This window comes from Hypanus sabinus, chromosome 7 (assembly GCF_030144855.1).
Source record: "Hypanus sabinus isolate sHypSab1 chromosome 7, sHypSab1.hap1, whole genome shotgun sequence".
Lineage (NCBI taxonomy): Eukaryota > Metazoa > Chordata > Chondrichthyes > Myliobatiformes > Dasyatidae > Hypanus > Hypanus sabinus.
The window spans coordinates 7,587,922-7,609,398 of NC_082712.1; the positions used below are offsets into that span (position 1 = coordinate 7,587,922).

Sequence of the window (21,477 nt, forward strand, 5' to 3'; positions counted from 1 at the left end):
AAAGAGGTGTGTGGGGAGGGGGAGGAAGGTTTAAAAGAGGTGTGTGGGGAGGGGGAGGAAGGTTTAAAAGAGGTGTGTGGGGAGGGGGAGGAAGGTTTAAAAGAGGTGTGTGGGGAGGGGGAGGAAGGTTTAAAAGAGGTGTGTGGGGAGGGGGAGGAAGGTTTAAAAGAGGTGTGTGGGGAGGGGGAGGAAGGTTTAAAAGAGGTGTGTGGGGAGGGGGAGGAAGGTTTAAAAGAGGTGTGTGGGGAGGGGGAGGAAGGTTTAAAAGAGGTGTGTGGGGAGGGGGAGGAAGGTTTAAAAGAGGTGTGTGGGGAGGGGGAGGAAGGTTTAAAAGAGGTGTGTGGGGAGGGGGAGGAAGGTTTAAAAGAGGTGTGTGGGGAGGGGGAGGAAGGTTTAAAAGAGGTGTGCAGGAAAAGAGTTATTTTTACGTATAGAAAGTGCTGGGTAATGCTGAAAGCAGATACGATAGTGATGTTATTGATGATACGGAAGAGGCTGTTAGACACTGAAAAATGCAGGGAATGGAGGGACATGTCATGTGCAGGCAGAAGAGATTCAATTTAATTTGGCATCTAGTCATGCACTGGGATCATTGGCTGAACAGTCTGTTTTCTGTGGTACTGTTGTATGTTCTAACACATTACTAGATGCCTTGTGCAAGATGCATTATATTTAACCAAAGTATTACACAAGACTGGAACATCATTTACTACCCATTTCCAATTACATGTAGTGACAAGAGACTCATCTGTACTGTGCACGATGGGAAATTGTTTTGACACTAGCAACATGCTAGACTCTCTTATTTATTTATTTAGCGATATGGTGCTTTCAGCCCAACAATTCTGATTTGGGAATGGGGGAAGGAACCCATGTGCTCACGGTTTCCATGAAGAAAGCACAAACTTTCTTGCAGGGGATGCTGGAATTGAACTCAAAGGCCTTAAGGTGTAACAGTGTCAGGCTAACTGCTCCCTTACTGTGGTTTCAAAGGAGGTTTGAGAACCCTACACACTAACGTGGATCTGGAGTCACTTTAGCTCAGAACAGTAGATTAATTTCCCCAAGAAATCACAGCTTTACGGTCTTCATTACTGAATCCAGCTTATTTAATTAATTTCCAAAGTGCCATGGCAGAATAGGAAACATTTCCGCATCATTAGTCAAAGTCTGAATTACATGCCCACGAGGTACATTTAGTGTCAGAGAAATGTATACAACAAACATCCTGAAATTCTCTTTCTTTGTGTAAAGGGGGTTTCTTTTTTCTCTTTCTTACTGTTGGGAAAGGGTTTCCTTTTGTTAACTAGCAGGAATGCTAATTTACTGATAACGAGAATGGTATTCCTTTGTAAACCAAATGGGGATTAATGTTCTTTCTTCTGAGTCTGTAAGCTTTTGTTGACGGGCTTTTGGGGAGATCGGCGCGAGGGGGTCGAGAGAGAGGATGCAATGCTCTAAGCTGGGCGAGGATCGGACCCCAAAGGGGGGTCCGAGGCCGGGAGATTCTCCGGGGGGGGGGGGGGGGGATGAAGCTAGATGTGCTTGGTTGACCACTCAGAGGGTCCTGAGCTGTTTGGAGAGTCGAGGAGTTCGGAGGGTCCTGAGCTGCGAGTCGAGGAGTTCGGAGGGGATCGAATGGTGGCCAGAAGACTTCAGAAATTGAGCTCCAACGGCTGTGCATGAAGTGGTTTGGACTTTGATGTTTGGCGCCTTTTCTTTAATTTTCTCTTCATATATACTGTATCGTTATTAATCACTTAGTTATAGTAACCTTTATAAATTGTACTCATTTAATCGCATACTGTGTACTGTCTGTTTTTGGGCGAGGCGGGGACATCACACAGCATCCACACCAGCTGATTACCCAGTTTGGCGGGGCCGAAGGCTGCTCCCCCTAGACAAGAACGAGCTGAGCGAGCCTGAGGCGACCCAGGGAGTTACATTTGCAAGACATCCATGAAAACAGAGGAATGCCCCAAAGAATGAATGACAGTTGAACGTTAGAACCCCAAAGCCCCCCCCCAGCTCCCCCCACCCACAAGCAGCAGCAAGTCAACGACCCCCCTTCACCCTCATCAGCACCCCCCACCGAGCACTCAAGCGTGCAGCAAAGCACCAATAAAGACACAGCCTTGCAGTAGCCCAAAGACTGCAGATTCACCTGGTATTCAACACACATGTCTCCCTATGAAGGGCAAAAGAGGTACCTCTGTTTCAAAGCAAGAGGGGAGACATAACAGGAACAGCTCTTTTGCTTACTCTTTTCAGCTCTACTCTGGTGCCATTGCCCGAAGCAGAGATATTTCTTACTGGTTAAAAACCATCCAATTTCAACTGATAAACACCACGTAAGCCTCCAGATCAACAGGCAAGATACCAAGAACAGCATACACAAAACTCTAGAGGAACTCATCAGGTCAGGTAGCATCTATGGAGAGGAATAAACCAGTCAATGATTCGGGACCCAGGGTCCCCAGGATCCACTCGCAGCTCAATGGGGCTAGACAGAATACAGGTCAGCATGGACTAGATGGGCAGAAGAGCCTGTTTCTGTGCTGTAGTGCTCTATGACTCCATGTGGTTTATGTGACCATTAAGACATTTAAATTCAGTTTTCTGTCAGCAGTTGAGGTACCAAATCCACAAGCCCCTATTTCCATCTGCATAGAACAAAGAACGTAATGATGCAGGAGCAAGTCGGGCAGCATCTACAGAAGGGAATAAATAGTGAATGATTCAGGACTCCTCAGCAGGACCTAGGGTTTATGCCAATCTTTTAACCTACTCTATGTCAATCTAACTCTTCCTTCCTACATAAACCTCCATTTTTTTTATCATCCATCTGCCTAATCCCTGACTTTCTTAAATGCCCCTAATGTATCTGCCTCTATCATCACCCCAGACATTCCACACATCCACCACACTGTGTAAAAAAAACCCTACCTCTGATGCCCTCCCCCCCCCCCCATATTTTCTCTTAAAGTTATGCCCCTCATATCGGCCACATCCATTCTGGGTAAAAGTCTCAGGTTGTCTACCCCTCTCACCTTGCGCACTCATGTTTTCAGGAGTTCCTGGAGGGGAAAGTGTCAATGGGTGTAAAACGCTAAGAATACCAGAGTGACTTTGAATTTCGTTTTAAGAGTTTACTAGCATGATATCATCGAGAGTCTGCAGCAGTCTCCACTGCCAGCAGAACTGTGATTTTTAGGTATATTTATACAGCAAGACAAACAACTTCACATAACCTTGTTTGGCTTCCCATGGTCAATACATGATCAATCGCTTAAAAGACATGTCAATTATCCCTCAGCACGAGTCTAACAGTTCTTCCCTCTTCCTGTTATCAGGACTCATAATTTACCCCCAGGCGCATCCTCCCTCCTGGTGCTTATTTATTGGGAGTTCTGCGCTTATCATCCAAAGTTATTCTCCACACATATCAGCAGTCTAAGCCCAGCTGTTCCAGAATGGCCGAATATCCCATCAGACCCCAGTTTTAACCATTTCTACCACACTCAAAGATGAGCCGGACTCGCTTACCATACTGCAGATGGAACGAGTCTCCGCTGAGAACTTATCAGAATAATCTTCCCTATCCTCCTTCACTCGGCGGTCCACCTCCTCCCGCTTTACTTTCTCTTTGCGCTTTCGGAAAGGCGACTGGCCCTGAATCATCTCAAAGAGCAGGCAGCCGAGGCCCCACCAGTCAGGGCTGAAGGTGTAACGCTCATTGTTGATAACCTCTGGAGCTTGGGAGGCAAACACAGGAGCAGGATTACACACAGTGTAGAGAGAACTGAATCCCAGCACACAAACCGGTTCCGTTCATCAGAGACTCAGACTACAGACAAAAGATTAGCTTTATCTGTCTGAACACAGAGTGAAATTATTGTTTGAGTCAACGACCAACACAGTCCAGTGGTATGCTGGGGGAAAACCCATTGTCACCAAGATAACATGCCCACAACATGCTAACCCATATGTCTTTGGAATATGGGCAGAAACCAGACCACCCAGAGGAAGCTCATGCAATCCTGCGGAGAACGTACAAACTCTTTAGACAACACCTGAAATTAACTCCAGATCTCTGGCACTGTAATAGTGATATGCGACCTGTGTAAGATGAGAGGGGAAAGATTTAATAGGAACCTGAGAGGCAATCTTTTTCCACATAGAAGGTAGTAACGAGTTGGAACAAACTGATAAAGGTTGAGACAGGTACAGTAACAACATTAAAAAGACTCCTGGACAGGTACAGTACATAGATAGGAAATGTTTAGAGCAGGGTTTCCCAACATCTTTATGCCACGGACCCCAGGTTGGGAATGCCTGGTTTAGAGGTTTATGGACCAAAACACAGACAAGTGGACCTAGCTTAGACAGGCATCTTGGCAGCAAGGACTAGTTGGGCAAAAAACCTGTTTCAATGTTGTATGACTAGCTGCATGTTGCCCTGAATTTTATCGACGAAGACAGAAAATTGAATCACACAGTAATATTTGTTAGTTTAAAAAAAACATACCCTTTCTGTACATCTTATACAATTGCCATATTCTTGCTCCACACATAACCTGCCTACATCTCTGCACACTTTATTTCAAAGTTCAAAGTAAACTTATAATCAAAGTACATTTATGCCACCATATGCAGCCCTGAGATTCTTTATTGTTTTGCAATCAGAGTTGAAGAGGGTCAGAATTTACATGCAGTGCCCAAGACGGGTCGGCTGAAATGACAACGCTAAGGAATTTAATGTTGCTGACCCTCACCCTTGGGCAAGGTGTAGCACCAGCTTAGCCCCTGAATCAGGGTCACGTGAAGCCATGGGAGCAGGTGGTGGATGGTCGTATGAGCAGCTGGTGCAGATCACAAGTCCTGTATGTGCAACCACTGATGGCTGGAAGACTCTCTCTGAAGATAACCGCTGGGGTCACTCAACTTGTAAAGTCACTGCCCAGAAGGCAGCAATGGCAAACCACTTCTGCAGAAAAATTTGCCAAGATCAATCACGGTCAGGGAAAGACCATAATCATTCATGTCATTCAACACGGCACAAAATGATGATGATGATAATCCTCTCCACCTCTGACCCCTCGATGAGGACTGGCTCTTGGACCACTGATTTCCTCCTCCTGAGGTCAAAAATCAGCTCCTTAGTCTTCCTGACTTTGAGGAGCGGTTGGAGCTGTTGTGGCAACTCTCAGCCAGATTTTCAATCTTCCATTCATTCACTGAAGTCTACTTTCCCATCTTGATTTTTACAACATTAGAAAATAAACCAGATGGAGTTAAATCATCTGTCACACAAAAATAACATCTGTGGAATGAGGTACTGAACGTACAAGGTGCAAGGCTGTTCAGTGGATGAACATTTTGATGCGTGAAGTGACGGAGGTGTATTCTATACTAGCTCAGAGGAAAGCGTTAGATTTGTGGGCTGAAGGACCCATACTGTGATGTACTGTTCTAGGTTCTAAACCGAAAGCATGGCAGACGTCAGAGAGAGTAGCAGTGTGGAACATGCAGCCGGGGTGGCAGTAGAGTCAGAAGTGTTGGGGAATTTAAGTAAACCTTAGATGATTGAAAAATGGAGGGCTATATGGAAAGGAAGGGTTAGATTGATCTTAGAGTAAGCTAAGAGTTTGGCACAATATTATAGGATGAAGGACCAGTCATGTTCTGTGTTACGCTCTGCACCATCTTTCTGGAACACCAAGGCATTTGCCAAGCTGAAATCCTGATTCCCTAAAAGAGAAACACAAGAAATTCTGCAGATGCTGGAAATCTTGACCAATACAGATGCACACAAAATGCTGGAGGAACTCAGCAAGTTAGGCAGCATCTATATAGGGGAATAAACAGCCGAAAATTCAGGTTGAGATCCTTGGCCCAAGTTGTCCAAGTCCCGACAAAGGGTGGTGTCAGTCCAACTCAGGTTGAAGAAGCACCACCTCATATTCCATTGGGCGGCCTGCCACCTGACATCATCAACATCAATTTCTCTAACTTCCAGTAATTTCTCCTCCCTCTCCTCCTTTCTTTACACATTCCCTATTCAGGCTCCCCTCTTACCCCTTCTCTTCTCCTCACCTGCCCATCACCTCTTTCTGGTACTAGTCATCCTTCCCTTTCTCCCATGGTCTACTGTCCTCTCCTATCAGATCCTTCTTCAGCCCATAACCTTTCCCACCTCCCAGCTTCTCACTTCATCCCCACTCCCCATCTACCCACAGTCTCACTCACTGGGCTTCACCTATCACCTGCCAGCTTGTAATCCTTCCCCTCTCCCACCTTCTTATTCTGGCTTTTCTGCCCTCTCCTCCGTTCCCGATGAAGGGTCACATCCCAAAACGCTGTTAATTCCTGCGTATGCTGCCTGACCTGCTGAGTTCTTCCGGCATTTTGTGGACATCCCTATAAGCAGAACCCGCAGCACTGAAACTCAAGCTTACAGCTATTATCTAACAGCTTGTCGTATAATCATCATCATCGTGTGCCATGTTGTATACCTGGGTGATCGTGGTCTTTGACCATGATTGTTCTTGGCAAATTTTTCTGCAGAAGTGGTTTCCTATTTCCTTCTTCTGGGCAGTGTCTTTACAAGACAGGTGACCCCAGCCATTATTAATACTCTTCAGGAGACTGTCTGCCAGGTGTCAGTGGTTGCATAACCGGGACCTGTGATATGACCGTCCACCACCTATTCCAATGGCCTCACATGACCCTGATCAAGGAGGATAAGCCGGTGCTGCACCTTGCCCAAGGCAGACCTGCCAGGCTCGCAGAGGGAAAAAACGCTTTACACTCCTTTTGGTAGGGACAGGACGCGTCTCCACCCCACCACCCACGAGAAAGGATTTTCATGGGATGAGGGAGGCTGAGGGCAGGATAAGTAAATAGGAGTCAAAGAATGAGTTTTAGGACAGTGCAGGGAAGATGATTTTATTTAAGTTCACTTTGAGAAAACAGAGTTAGAGTTGCCTCATGTTCTTGGTGGGTAGGTTGGATATTTCTTCACTCACCCATGTAACCTACAGTCCCAACTCTTCCTCGAATTGTTTCACCTTCTGGGATCTGCATGGCTAAGCCCAGGTCTGAGATCCTGATGTGACCTGAGAATTAACAGCAAAGACAGTTCAGCAAGGAGACAGTGCAAGGAGAGTCTGTTCACCGTTCATCAGCAGCCTGCACTTTAGTTAGCATAGCGCTTTACAGCCTACGTGTTCAGGGTTCAATTCCCACCACACCATCTATACTACTTATGAGGTACCTCCTGTATGTCTGTGGTATTTCTGCTGCTATAACCCACCCACTTCAAGGCTCAACGTGTTGTGCGTTCAGAAGTGCTCTACTGTACACAACGTTGTGAAGTGTGGTTATTTGAGTTACTGTTGTTTTCTTCTCCATTTGGACCAGTCTGGCCCTTCTCCTCTGCCCTCTCCCATCAACAAGATGTTTTCCCTCACAGAACTGCCACTCACTGGATGTTGAATATCCTTTTCGCACCATTCTCTCTCTGTAAGTTCTACATCAGGGGCTCCCAACCTAGGCTCATGGACCCCTTGCTTAATGGTATTGATCCATGGCATAAAAGAAGGTTGGGAGCCCCTGCTCTAGAGTTGATTGAGTGTGAAAATCCCAGGAGATCAGCAGTTTCTGCGATACTCAAACCACCCCGTCTGGTTCCAGTCAAAATCACTTGATCATTTGTTCCTCCATTCTGATGGTGGGTCTGAGCAACCGAGCCTCAACCAGGTCTGCAGGATTTTGTGCAATAAGTTGCTGCCACATGATTGGCCAATCAGATATTTGCACTAACTAGTAGAGTATCTAATAAAGTGGCCACTAAGTGTATAACCTTGGTTTTGGACCTTCCATAATAATCTTCACTGCAACATCTAAACCAGGGGTTCCCTACCGTTTTTATGCCATGGACCTTTACCATTAACCGAGGGGTCCGTGGACCCCAGGCTGGGAACCCCTCTCTAAACCTTGAACAAACAGACAACAAAAAAAGGCTCTCACCGTGATCGTCCAGTAATATGTTCTCTGGCTTCAAATCTCTAGGTGAGGAGGAATGAGGAAGAAAAAAAATAAAGTCAGTCTCAGGTACCGGGAGCGTTGTGTACAAAGGGCCCAAAGCATCCCTACCACCCATCCCACAGCCTCTGACTCACTACCACCAGGAAGGAGGCAATGGAGCGTCAGGACCAGGACTGCCAGACTGGGCAACAGCTTCTCGCTTCAGGCTGTGAGCTAACACCCTGCCATCACCAAATGCTTGTGCTGCACACTTCACAGGCATTTTGGATTACGTTTTATTGAATTATTGATCTATGTGCTGTGTGTGCACCGTGGTCAGGAGGAATGCTGTTTCGTTTGGTTGTATATAGGTAAGTCGGAAGATGATAAACTTGAACTTAAGGAACAAGCAAGGAGCTCTGATAGGAATGGAAAACAAATGAGATGGCAGATGCTGGAATCTGGAACAACAACCAGAATGCTGAAAGCACTCAGCCAGTCAAGCAGCATGTGTTGAAAGAGGCATCAGTTAACACTTTGGGTCGAAGATCCTTCGTTTGAACTGGAAAGAGAGAAAGCTAGATAGTCTAAGCAGCAGAGAGGTGTGGGAGGGAAATGGTTGGAACAGAGGGAATGTCTATAATGGAGTGAGATGGTGGACATCTGTTGGAAGGAAGATTAATGTCTGTGTAATGCCTTGCTAACATGGGGAAGTTTCAGTTTACCCTAAAAGAGGCATGAACACATTGTGAAAACCAGGCTCTCTCTATGGATTACATCGGTACTTCCCACTGCCTCAGGAAAGCAGCCTGCAAAACCAAAGACCCTCACCCCTCCCCCCAGTCATCCTCTCTTCTCTCTGCTCCCACTGGGCAGAGGATGCCAAGACCCAACAGTACGTACTGTACCACCAGGCTCAAGGATAGTTGTGATCCTGCATTGCCAGGCTATTGAACGGTTGCCTAGTTTGATAAGATGGACCCTTAGCCTCACAGTCTGCATCGTCACGGCTTTGCATCTGATTATCCACCTCTGCACTTCCCTTCTGACTCCACCTTGCATCATTATTGCCCTTTCCTTGGCCTACTTCGTGCACAGATGTGAAGAAATGATCTGTCAGATGGCACTGTGCATCAGTGCACGTGACAATAATAAACCAAAGGGTATACATTGATGGTGAGGGAATAAATTGAAAGGAGATGTGCAGGGCAAGTTTTGTTTTTACACAGAGTGGTGGATGCCTGGAATACTCGGCCAAGTATGATAGAAGCTGTTGAGACAAGCGCATGAAAGTGCAGAGAACGTGGACGGATGTGTACATTGCTTAGGCAGGAGCGATTAGTTTGGTTTGGTTGGGCACTTCATTACTAATTTAGTTTGGCACTACACTGGAAGCCAAAGGGCTTGTTCTGTACTGTAAGGGTCTAGCCAGGTCACCTCATGGAAAGATGGGTTAACAATTCCAGCAGCATGTTCACAGAACACGGGCAACAACAGCAAGACAAGCCCTGAAGTTCATTAGATTATGCAAGGCACAGATAAAATAGGCAGCCCATCTACATTTCCCCAGGACCAATATGTCTAATATCTGAGGGCTTGCTCTTCAAGTGAGGGGGTAAAATACAAAGGAGATACGTGAGGCGAGTTTTGTTTTCACAGAGAGGGACTGGGGCCTGAAATGCAATGTCAGAGAGCGCAGGAGTGTTCAAGAGCAGCCTGTGAAGGGAGCGATGTGGTCAAGCGTGGTGAAGAGGGATTAGATTAAGTAGGAGTCATTGGTTTAACTAAATTTTTGATATATCAAAATAAACTTTATTCATAATAATGGTTTAGTCTGACACAAAGGGCCTGTCTTGTGCTGTATCATTCTTTTAAGGCCAGAATATATTGCACAACCTTGACTGCTCTTAAACCAGGTGAGCTGCATCTCAGAACCATCACAGCCCTTGATACTAGATTCTTTTGCAGGAAGGCAGCGTACGACTGTCGGCTATTTATTTGCAAAAGATCCTACAGCAGTATCTTCAGTAATGCTAATGCACTCCACAACCGTTAAATGCAGAACCACATGGTTATCCATTGCTGCTAATTACATTCCTAAGTAGCACAGTAGATGGAGGGGTGGAGGAAGAAAATGAGAAAATATACAACTGAAGCAGGCTTGTTAGTATATTATAAACACACGAGATTTGGTGGATGCCAGATAACCAGAGCAACACACAAAGTGCAGGAAGAAATCAGCAGGTCAGGCAGCATCAAATAAACAGTCAGCGTTTCAGGCTGCAGTCTTCTCCTTTCTTCATTCCTTTATCTTTTCCACCCATCATCTCCCAGGTTCTTCATCTTTCCCCACCCCCCCACCCCGATCTCACCTGTCAACCTGCCAGCTTGTACTCGTCCCCTCCTCTAATCCCCTTATTCTGGTTTCTGACCCCCTTTCCAATCCTGATGAAGGGCCTTGGCCCGAAACGTTGACTGTTTATTTCCATTCATGGACACTGCCTGACCTGCAGAGTTCCCCAGCATTTTCTGGGTGGTGTTTAGTGTATCAGCCTGCTTATTGAACAGGTTTCCAGAACCTGCGGTTCACTCGTCGACCACTAGAGGGAAGAGTTTACCTGCAACCCGTCAACACCTAACTCTCTAGGTGCCAATGAGTTCCAGAGACTGCGAGGGGTGGGAGGGGGGGGCATAAAGAATTAAAAAGGGGATGGGGGGGTGGAGGATACAGAGTGAGCAGGGGATTGGGAGACCTGTGGAAGCAGGAACGGGGAGGGAAAAAGTGGATTAAAAATATCCAAACTTTAACCACCACTCCACTAGCCTCATTTACCTGTACACAATTCTCTCTCTGTGCAGGTCCTCCAGCCCACAACAGATCTCCGCAGCGTAGAAGATGGCCCTCTTCTCATCGAAGCCTGGGTTGCCCATATTGTAGATGTGGAACTTCAGGTCGCCACCGTTCATGAGGGTGAGCACCAGGCACAGCGCATCCTTCGTTTCATATGTGTAAGCCAAGCTCACCTGCAAACCAGACATACAGAAATCACTCGCTGTGTGCAGAGCTTTGTGGAATTACTCCCCATAAATTATGCCACACTCCATCATCCTCAAAGACTGCTCCCCCTTGTTACACTGCCCATTTCAAAACCATTCTGTTATATTTTCTGAACACAAGTGTAAGGAAAACAAAATAATTGTTACTCCAAATCCGATGCAGCACAAAAAACACACAGAAGACAAAGAAAACAATAAAACAATAATAATAACAGAATAACTCACAATAAGTATAAACACATAAGATAGCTTATGTACACAGATTAATTGTATGTCTATAAAGTGATGCTAGACTCTACATGAGGTGACTGATGGAAATAAGGAAGTAGTGGTGGAGTTAGTGGGTGGAGGTGTTGATCAGCCGTACTGCTTGGGGAAAGCAGCTGTGTTTGAGTCTGGTGATCTTGGTGCGGATGCTACGGAGCCTCCTTCCTGATGGGAGTGGGACAATCAGTGACAGGGTGGGACAGGGTGAGTGAGGTCCTTCATGATGTTCCTCGTCCTTTTCTGTCCCCTTTCTGTACATGTCCTTGGTGGCGGGTAGGCTGGTGCCAGTGATGCGTTGGCTAGTTTTAACTACCCATAGTAGAGCCGTACCAAGCAGTGACACAACTTGCCGGGATGCTCCCTATTGTACATCTGTAGAATAACGTAAAGTCCAGCTCTCTTCAGCCTCCCCAGACCTCTTTCCCCAACCTTCTCTACCAGACAACCTAGTGCACCCTGCCCAATACAGGCACAGGCACAGCCCTTCTCCAGAATTGCAGTATTAACAGGAGGCACTGCCTCAAGAAGGTAACACCTTTCAAGATCCCCACGTTCCAGTTCATGCCATCTTCTTGCTGCTGGCTCCCCTTGGACAGCAGATACAAAAGCCTCAAGTCCCACACCATCAGATTCAAGAACAGCTGCTTTCCTTCAACCATTCTGTTCTTAACTAACTGACACAACCCTTATCAGCCCAGTATAACCCCACCAAGACCACTTTGCTTGACAATGGAATCTTTGTTCCAAATCTTGATGCTACAATACATCCTAGGATGCGCTGGGACACATCATCAGTGAAATAACTTGGGGTCATCGGGCGTTTCAGGTCTTACAACATCAGACACCCTTGCTCAGGCAACCCAGCCAGGGTGGATCGGGCCCCGGCTTCTGTCCCAGCAGCATTGATCCATGGCCACCTGGAGGCTTGTTCAGCAAGTCAAGTCAAGTCACTTTTATTGTCACTTCGACCATAACTGCTGGTACAGTACATAGTAAAAATGAGACAACGTTTTTCAGGACCATGGTGTTACAAGACACAGTATAAAAACTAGACTGAACTACATGAAAAAAAAGAGAAAGCTACACTAGACTACAGACCTACACAGGACTGCATAAAGTGCACAAAAACAGTGCAGGCATTACAATAAATAATAAACAGGACAGTAGGGCAAGGTGTCAATCCAGGCTTCGGGTATTGAGGAGTCTGATAGCTTGGGGGAAGAAACGGTTACATTGTCCCAATGTTTTGGAGCCTTTTCCCAGACGGCAGGAGGGAGAAGAGATTGTATGAGGGGTGCATGGGGTCCTTCATAATGCTGTTTCCTTTGCGGATGCAACGTGTAGTGTAAACATCCGTAATGGTGGGAAGAGAGACCCCGATGATCTTCTCAGCTGACCTCACTATCTGCTGCAGGGTCTTGCGATCTGAGACGATGCAATTTCTGAACCAGGCAGTGATGCAGCTGCTCAGGATGCTCTCAATACAACCCCTGTAGAATGTGATGAGGATGTGGGGTGGGAGATGGACTTTCCTCAGCCTTCGCAGAAAGTAGAAAGCAGCCTCTGTGGCAGTCCTGACGGCTCTTTTCTTTGCAGTCCCCGTAATGCCGAGGAGGGAGTGGGTTCTCTAGAGCAAGCAGCCAGCAAACCCTCTACACCCCAACTCTAGAGGCTCGCATTATGCCCTCCACCCATCTCTGACACTGCTCCTCCAGCTCCTGGTACTTGGCTCAGGACTAACTGTCCACTATTCAGGACATTTACAAAGAGGGCCAGAAGGATCATTGGGGACCTGAGTCACCCCAACCACAAACTTCCAGCTGCTACCATCAGCTGATGGTACTACAGCACAAAAGCCAGGACCAACAGGCTCTGGGACAGCTTCTTCTACCAGGCCATCAGACTGATTAACTCATGCTGATACAATTGTATTTCTATGTTATACTGACTGTCCTGTTGTACCTAATATTTACTATAAATTACTATAAATTGCACATTTGGACACAGACATAACGTAAAGATTTTTACTCATGTATATGAAGGATGTAAGAAATAAATCAATTAAATTAAATTTAATTCAATTTCATACGCTCAAACACCGCTTCAATCTGGTCTTCCCAAAGAACTGTCAGTTCTACCATGACCACCTGATTTGAGGTTTCTGACAGAGTGATCAAAAACGTATGCTTAATTACTGTTACTTGTGAACGCCACTTACAGTAAATGATGCCAATTGCCTGAGATGCTGCTGCAGGTTTTCCACTGTATATATGCAATTGTGCACATCAGAATAAGCTAAACATTGACTTGACTTGACTGCACTTGAACCCAGTCCGAACACATTAAATAATCCAAATGGAAGTGAAGGGAAGTATTGCTTCAATCAGCCACATATGGAAAATGTCCATTGACAAGGAAATTAAAATCAGCAGAGAAGGTTATCATGAGCCTATAATGCCAGGAGCAGAATCAGAATCAAGTTTAATATCACTGGCATGTCGTGAAATCTGTTGTTTTTGCAGCAGCTGTACAATGCAATACGTAATAATGTCAAAAAACTGAATTACAATGTCTATATATACAGTGCAAAACAGAAGTATTGAGAGGTAATGTTCACAGGTTCAATGTCCATTCAGAAATCGGACAGCAGAGGGGAAGAAGCTGTTCCTGAATCGTTGAGTGTGTGCTTTCAGGAAAAGCTTCTTCCCCTCTGCCATCTGACACAGCATTATACCGTTTAACTTGTACCATAAATGCACCTTGTGCTTAGACGTCAATCTTTTGGAATATATTTTATTATTCGTTAATTTACTTGTGGTCATTTTACTGTTGTTTGCGAGTTATATGTATAGTGCAGTGTAGTGCACAGGAGGAGCGTTGTTTCGTTTGGTGGTATTCATGTGTGCAGTTACATAACAATAAACAAATAAGAATCAGAATTATTTTACGCTGACATTTTAAACACAACAGATACTGGAAATCCAGAGCAACACACACAAAACACTGGAGGAACTCAGTAGCTCAGGCAGCATCTATGGAGAGGAATAAACGGTCGACATTTCAGGCTGAGACCCTTCATCAGAACTAGAAAGGGGTGCCACGGTAGGGTAGTGGTTAGCAAAATGCTATTATAGCTTAGGGCATCAGAGTTTGGAGCTTAAATCTGATGCCACCTGTAAGAAGTCTGTATGTCCCTCCTGTGTATGTAGATTTCTGCTGGGGTTTCCAGTTTCCTACCACAGTCCAAAGATGTACTAGTCAGTAAATTGTTCGGTCATTGTACATTGTCTCATGATTAGGCTTGGTGAGTTGCTGGGCAGTGCAGTTCACTTGGCTAGAAGGCCTGTTCTGCACTGTATCTCCAAATCAGGAGCTCCAAACCTTTTTTATGCCATGGACCAATAGTATTAAGCAAGGGAACCCTTGCTCTAAATAAATAAAAACGAAATAAATAAGGGGAAGAAGGGAACAGAAGCTGATGTTCGACCAGTTACAACTATGGGATTGACCAGCAGAGGGCACTGGTGGGCTATTTTTGACTTGCTGCAGAATGAGTGAATAGGCAAGAGGAGGGAAAGACCAGCTCTCTCAAAACAAGACAGTGGCAAATCTCCACCAGTACCTAGGAACAAAGAGCAAATAAATATGGTGAATCTCCTCTAGCAATGCTGGTCAACCAGTAAAAAATCTTTTCCCATTCCTGGCTCCACACACCAGTAATTTACAGGCCATAACACTCAGGGACACTCAGGCTACATCACTGATTTAGTTATGGGGGGGCAGGTTGTTCTGACTATGCCTCTGCATGTTTTTCTGTTTTCGTAAACGTACGTGCCGAATGCTGTGCGTGACTGTCAGTGCTGTATTTTGCACCTCGGCCCCAGAGGAATACCGTTTTGCTTGGCTGTATCCACGTGTACGGCTGAATGACAGGTAAATTCCAACTTGGAAAAAGACAATCTCTCACATCCACCCAAGAACACAATCAGCCGGGTGGAGGAACAGAGGGATCTTGGGGTTCACGTCTACAGTTCCCTGAAAGGTGCAGTGCCAGTTGACAGGGTGGTTAAGCGGCGAATGGTACACGGGGCTTCATTAGTCAGGGGACTGAGGTCAAGAGCCACAGGGTTTAAAACTCAGTTTAAAACTAGAGGGGAAACATCACTGACTTGGTCTCACAATCAATGGACTCACTTTGAAGAACACCATCCCATGTTCTCAATATTTATTGCTTATTCGTTTATTACTATTTTGTTTGTTTTTTCCCTTTTTTGCAGTTATTTTTGTCTTTTACCAGTTTGTTGTCTTTTACATATTGGCTATTTGTCGGCTTTTCATCGATTCTATTATGTCTCTTAGCATTTACTGTGTATGCCACAAGAAAATTCATCTTAGTATAGTATATGGCGACATATCTGTATTTTGATAATAAATTAACTTTGAAATTGAAGAACTGTGTTCAGTTGTGTTTGCCTCATTTTAGGAGCTGTATGGACACTTTACATAGGGTACAAAGGAGATTTATAAGGATGCTGCCTGGATTGGACAGCATGTCTTATGAGGATTAATTGAGTGAACTGGGGCTTTTCTCTATGAAGCAAATCCACATATTCATCACTCTCCGGCTAAAAACAAAATCCTTCCTCACAAGAAATGTCTAAATAAATTCTTTCCTGCACATCCCCTATACAACCATCTCCCCAGATAAGCAGGGTCTAAATTTAACTGGGGACTCCCATGCTGACATGATCTCTATGGAATAAACTGTTGAGCCCTGATGTAGGATCTCGGCCCAAAACATCACCACTTTATTCCTTCCCATGGTTGCTGCCAGACCTGCTGAGCTTGTTTGTTTTACTCTGGACTTCCAGCAGCTGCAGAACCTCGTGTTCGTGATGAGCAGAATAAAAAATTCCTGCCTTAAACACACATTTCTCTTCACATCGGCGAGTTAAAATCTGCTGCAGTGACCAGACTTTGGTCACCTGCCCGAATGATTTACATTTATTTAATCCCAAATTGGACCTTGCAGCTTCTCGGCCACCACATGCACCTTATTGTGCCTGTACTTTAAGGAGTTATATAAACTTGAGCAGCTGCAACAAGGCGAAAGTCAGCATGGACTATTCAGTAGGTACTAACGTGAACTTCATCTAATGTGGCATTGTTGAATTGAACTATGTCAGCAGTACCACACACAAAATGCTGGAGGAACTCAGCAGCTCAGGCAATTTCTATGGAGAGGAATAAACGGTTGATGTTTCCAGCAGAGACTGGAAAGGAATGGGGCAGAAGCCGGATAAGAAGGTGGTGGCAGGTGAGTGGGAATGTGGGTGGGGAGGAGGGGTGAAGTAAGAAGCGAGGAAGTGATAGGAGGAAGAGACAAAGTGTTGAAGGAGGAGGAATTGGATAAGAGAGAACAGTTGACCTTGGGAGAATGGGAAGCAGGAGGGGAAACCAGAGGGAGATGAGGGGCAGATAAGGAAAAGGGTTAAGAGAGGAACCACAATGGGAAATGGAAAAGGAGAAAAGTAGGCAGGGGAAGAAGGTAATGCTTATACCATCAGGGTTTAGGCTACCCAGACAGAAAATTGCTCCTTCAACCTGTTGTGGCATCATTGTGGCAGCAGAGAAAGCCACGGACATACATGCCACCAGGAGATCCGGCCTTGTGCAGTGGACGGTGCGAAGTGTCTTGACAAAGCGGCCGCCCCGCTCTGCAGTGCACACACTTTTGTAAGAGAGAGACAAATCTTACCACAAATCTACTGTTAACTTTTTCTAAAATCCGCTTTTCATTTAATGCCATGGTTTCTCCTTTCCGCTTCTTTATCCTTTTCTTTTCCAGCTTTTTACATGCGTACATCTTCCCAGTTGCACGCACCTGGCAGGCGCACACCTGAAACAAGTACAATCACCACATGATCCCAATTCTTAAAACTGCTCCTCCAGGGTTAAAAACCAGCTCCAACACGGAGGGGTGGATCTCTCCTCTGCTTCATCATTTTCTTCCCAGTGATCTTTTATTTAATTTAACACAGTAACACATTCACTTCCACCTCAATGAGCACCTGGGGCAAACACAAGGGGGTCACGGGGAGAACCCACAAGTGTCACGCAGTGTGCACCCGAGATCAGGACCCAGGTGCTGAGAGTCAGAACCTCGACAAGAGTTACCACCGTGTCACTCCACCCCACCCCTACGCCCCGAGAGTACTGCGAGGAATTTCATTTTGGAATCTATGCCCAATCATTGGATTTATGGACAGGAGGAACTAAGCTAAAGATGGCACCTGAATAAGAGATATATATCAAGTGGACAGGCAGCAGAAGTGGCTTAATACGAGGGGGCACAATTTTAAGGTGATTAGAGAAAAGTATAGGTAGGGGAAGTCAGAGGCAAGACTGTTTTTTCACACATACAGAGTGGTGAACACAAGGAATGGATTGCCGGGCTGGAGTTAGAGGCAGATACATTAGGGACATTTAAGAAATTCTTAGATGGGGTCACAGATGATAGAAAAATCTTAAAAATTACAAATTCTGCACAGCATCTTGGGAAAAGAGCCTGTATGATATTCTATAAAAGATACATCAAAATATTTACAAGATTTGAGGGCTTGAGTGATTGGAATACGTTTCCTAGGGTGAAGGAGGTTGAGTACTTAAGAGATTTACAAAATTATATCAATATTAGGTAGAGTGCATGTCCACAGTCTTTCTCCCAGAATGGGACAAACCAAAACCAGAGCGTATCTGTTGTTTGGGGGGGGGGGGTCTGAGGGACGGTGGGCAAGATTTAAAGGAGGACCAAAGGGTAAAGGGGAAAGCTTTCAAAATTATCTGGGGGGCAGAGGGGGAAATTTTAAATGGGGACTGAGGGGCAGAGGGGAAAGATTCAAAATGGGACTGAAAGGCAAGTTGTTCACACAGAGGGGTTTGATTATATGGTGAGTGGCCAGAAGTGGTGATAGAGGGAGATACAATTACAATGACTGAAAGACACTTGGGCATGGTAAGAAAGGTTTAGAGCAGGAGTTCCCAAACTTTTTTATGCCATGGACCTTGACCATTAACCAAGGGGTCCATGGACACCATCTTGGGAACCTCTGGTTTAGAGGGATGTGAGGCAAATGAATTGGCAATAGACAGGCCTCATGATTGACATGGGTGTGCTTCTATGCTCTATGACTCAATGAATCTAAGCGATAAGACAAGCATTAACTTAATGGGCGATTTGTTAGAATAAGGTCATAAGATATAGGAGCAGAATAAGGCCATTCAGCCCATCGAGTCTGCTGTCATTCCATCAAGGCTGATTTATTATTCCTCCCAACCTCATTCTCCTATCTTCTCCTCGTAACCTGCGATGCCCTGAACAATCAAGAAACTATGAACCTCTGTTTTAAACACACCCAGTGACTTGGCAAGCACAGCCATCTGTGGCTATTAATTCCACTGATTCACCATCATCTGAGAAATTCCTCCTCATCTCCATTTGAAAGGGACATCCTTCTATTCCAAGCCTGTGCCCTGAGGAATGCTAGCTGTTAATTCCATCAATCTTACACACTCACCTCACCAAATCCTCCTTTCCCGAGCACCCGGTAATGTCTGAAAGTATTTTTTGTTGCTGGCTGCCTGAAAGATGAAGAAAGGTGAAACTGTTACTCAATATGCCAGGCAAGGGAAATGAAGTCTGAATGGAGGAAAGGACGGACAGCACTCTGAGGCTCCCAGAGGCGAAAAGGATGTACCTGGTACCACAGGCAGAACAGACTCAAGTCAGACCCGAGAGACTCTGTGTAATCTTGTGTAAAGGGGTTTTACCTTTCCAACCATTTCCACTGCAGGAATCGTGAAAAGTACATGCTTTCCTGGTACTCCGTGAAGGGTCCCCCACTCAGGTAATCATGGACATATCTGCAATTGAAATTTGGTGCTATTAAAATATCTGCCATTAAAGGCTGTATCAATAGGAAACCAGTTAAAAGGTGCTGGCAAAAGATTAAAAATTATCTCTGGGAGAGTTATCGCTGGCCACACCAATGTTACTGCCTGACCCATGCACCTTGACAGAAGGAAGAAAGGTGTGGACTAGTTTCTAAATTTGCAGGTGCTGGAAAGCCATTGTAACAGATACAAAATGCTGGAGGAAGTCAGGTCAGGCAGCATCTATGGAGAGGAATAAACAGCCAATGCTTCAGGCTGAGACCTGACGGGTCTTAATGAAAAGTCTTGGTCTGAAACGTCAATTGTTTATTTATTTCCATTGATGCTGCCTGACCAGCTGAGCTCCTCCAGCTTTCTGTGTGTGTTGCTCAATTCTTTACCTTTCTTTGGTGTAAGTTAGGCTTAATCTAACTTCATCACACTGTTGGGAAATGATTCGCAGATCATCTCAACGTTCATTAAAAAATTCTCCGTTGCTCCTTGGGTTCAGAGACAATTACCTTTAATCTACCTTCTCTAGTTACCAAAACACCTGTTTTTTTCCTCTCCATAGATGCTGCCTGATAATGCTGAGTTTCTCTTGCATTTTCTGAGTTTCCAAATGGGGAGCGGAATCAAAAATCAGACATGCAAAGGGACTTGGGAGACCTCATGCAGGGTTCCCTAAAGCAAGAGTTCCCAACATTATTTTATGCCAAGTACCAACATCATTAAGCAAGGGACCCCAGGTTGGGAACCCCTGTCCGAAAGCTTAACTTGCAGTGGTCAGGAAGGCAAATGCAATATTAGCAATCATTCTGAGAGGGCCAGAATATACAATAAAGGATGTAATGCTGAGGTTTTATAAAACATTGGTTAGACCGCACTTGGAGTATTGTGAGCAGTTTTGAGCCTCTTATCTAAGAAAGGATTAGTGACCGTTCAGAGGAAGTTTATCAGAATGATCTAGGGAATGAAAGGATGGCTCTGGGCCGGTATTCACAGGAGTTTAGAAGATTGGGGAGGGGGGGGGGAGAATCTCATTAAAACCTATCAAATATTGAAAGTCGGAGCTAGAGTGTATATGAAGAGGATGTTACCAATCCAGCCTCAATACAGAGATGAGGAGGAATTTCTTTAGCCAGAGAGTGGTAAATCTGTGGAAATCATTGCCACAGTGGCTGTGGAGGCCAAAACATTTGGGTTATTTAAAGCAGAGGTTGCTAGGTTAGTGACTAGTAAGAGCATCGAAGGTTATGGGGAGAAGGGAGGGAAAGTTAATGGCCATGGTGGAATGGCAGTGCAGACTCTTTCGGCTGAAAGGCCTAATTCTGCTCCCTCGTCTCATGGTCTCTGTGTTCTGCTACGCTCTTTTATTAATTGTTGTCATCTTTTGGTTTATTCAGGGCCAATGACTTGGACATCGGTTTGTACTATTCTGCTCAAATAGGGACTGCAGCACCACTACCCTGTTAGAGCTTTTATGTAAGTCACAGGGACTTCCTAATTGCATGAACATAATTTCACCAACAGCACTTTGTAACCAAAGATTAGGATTCTTTGACGAGGAATCTTCGTGGTTTGGCAGAGACACTCCCACTGTTGGTAATCAGGTGCACCGCAGAAAGCTCCCTATCCGGATGCACCAGGCTCAGTATGACAACTGCTCCATCTGAGAGCACAGATCATTGCTGAGACGTCCCGACGAGACTGAAACATTAACTGTTTATTCCCTTCCATAGATGCTGCCTGACTTACTGAGTTCCTCCAGACTTTTGACCCTGTTGCCAAAGAACCTTTATTGTTTTTGCAGAGACTGGAGACATTCTGAGAATGCGTTCCAACTGTTGAAAGACATCCACCATAGAGAGCATCCTAACCAAGATTCACGATAGTTTAATGTCATTTACAACGCATAAGTGTAAAGGAGAACAAAATAATTGTTACTCCGGATCCAATGCAGCACAAAAAGAACATTAATAAGATAAAGAACTCAATAATAAAGGTAATAAATGACACATAATCAATATAAATATATAAAATAGCTTATAAACATAGATTGATTGTACGTCCATAAAGTGGTGCTAGGTACAGGAGTGTCTGTAAATAAGGCAACTCTGACAGGAAATGATAAAGTAGTGGTGGGGTAGTGGGTGGAGGTGTTCATCAGCCTTACTGCCTGGGGAAAAGTAA

At 45.1% G+C, this 21,477-nt stretch overlaps 1 protein-coding gene across 1 annotated transcript in view; it reads right to left on the reverse strand.

Annotated features, from left to right (window-relative positions):
• Positions 1–21,477, reverse strand: part of LOC132396535 (G protein-coupled receptor kinase 6-like) — a 173,499-nt gene that overhangs the window by 12,193 nt on the left and 139,829 nt on the right. The window contains exons 6-12 of the mRNA XM_059974137.1: positions 19,183–19,275; positions 18,930–18,993; positions 17,111–17,251; positions 10,862–11,052; positions 8,032–8,069; positions 7,029–7,118; positions 3,547–3,755 (exon numbers count right to left, since the gene is read on the reverse strand). Of these exons, the coding sequence (XP_059830120.1) occupies positions 3,547–3,755; positions 7,029–7,118; positions 8,032–8,069; positions 10,862–11,052; positions 17,111–17,251; positions 18,930–18,993; positions 19,183–19,275 (826 nt within the window). The remainder of the gene's footprint in view (positions 1–3,546; positions 3,756–7,028; positions 7,119–8,031; positions 8,070–10,861; positions 11,053–17,110; positions 17,252–18,929; positions 18,994–19,182; positions 19,276–21,477) is intronic.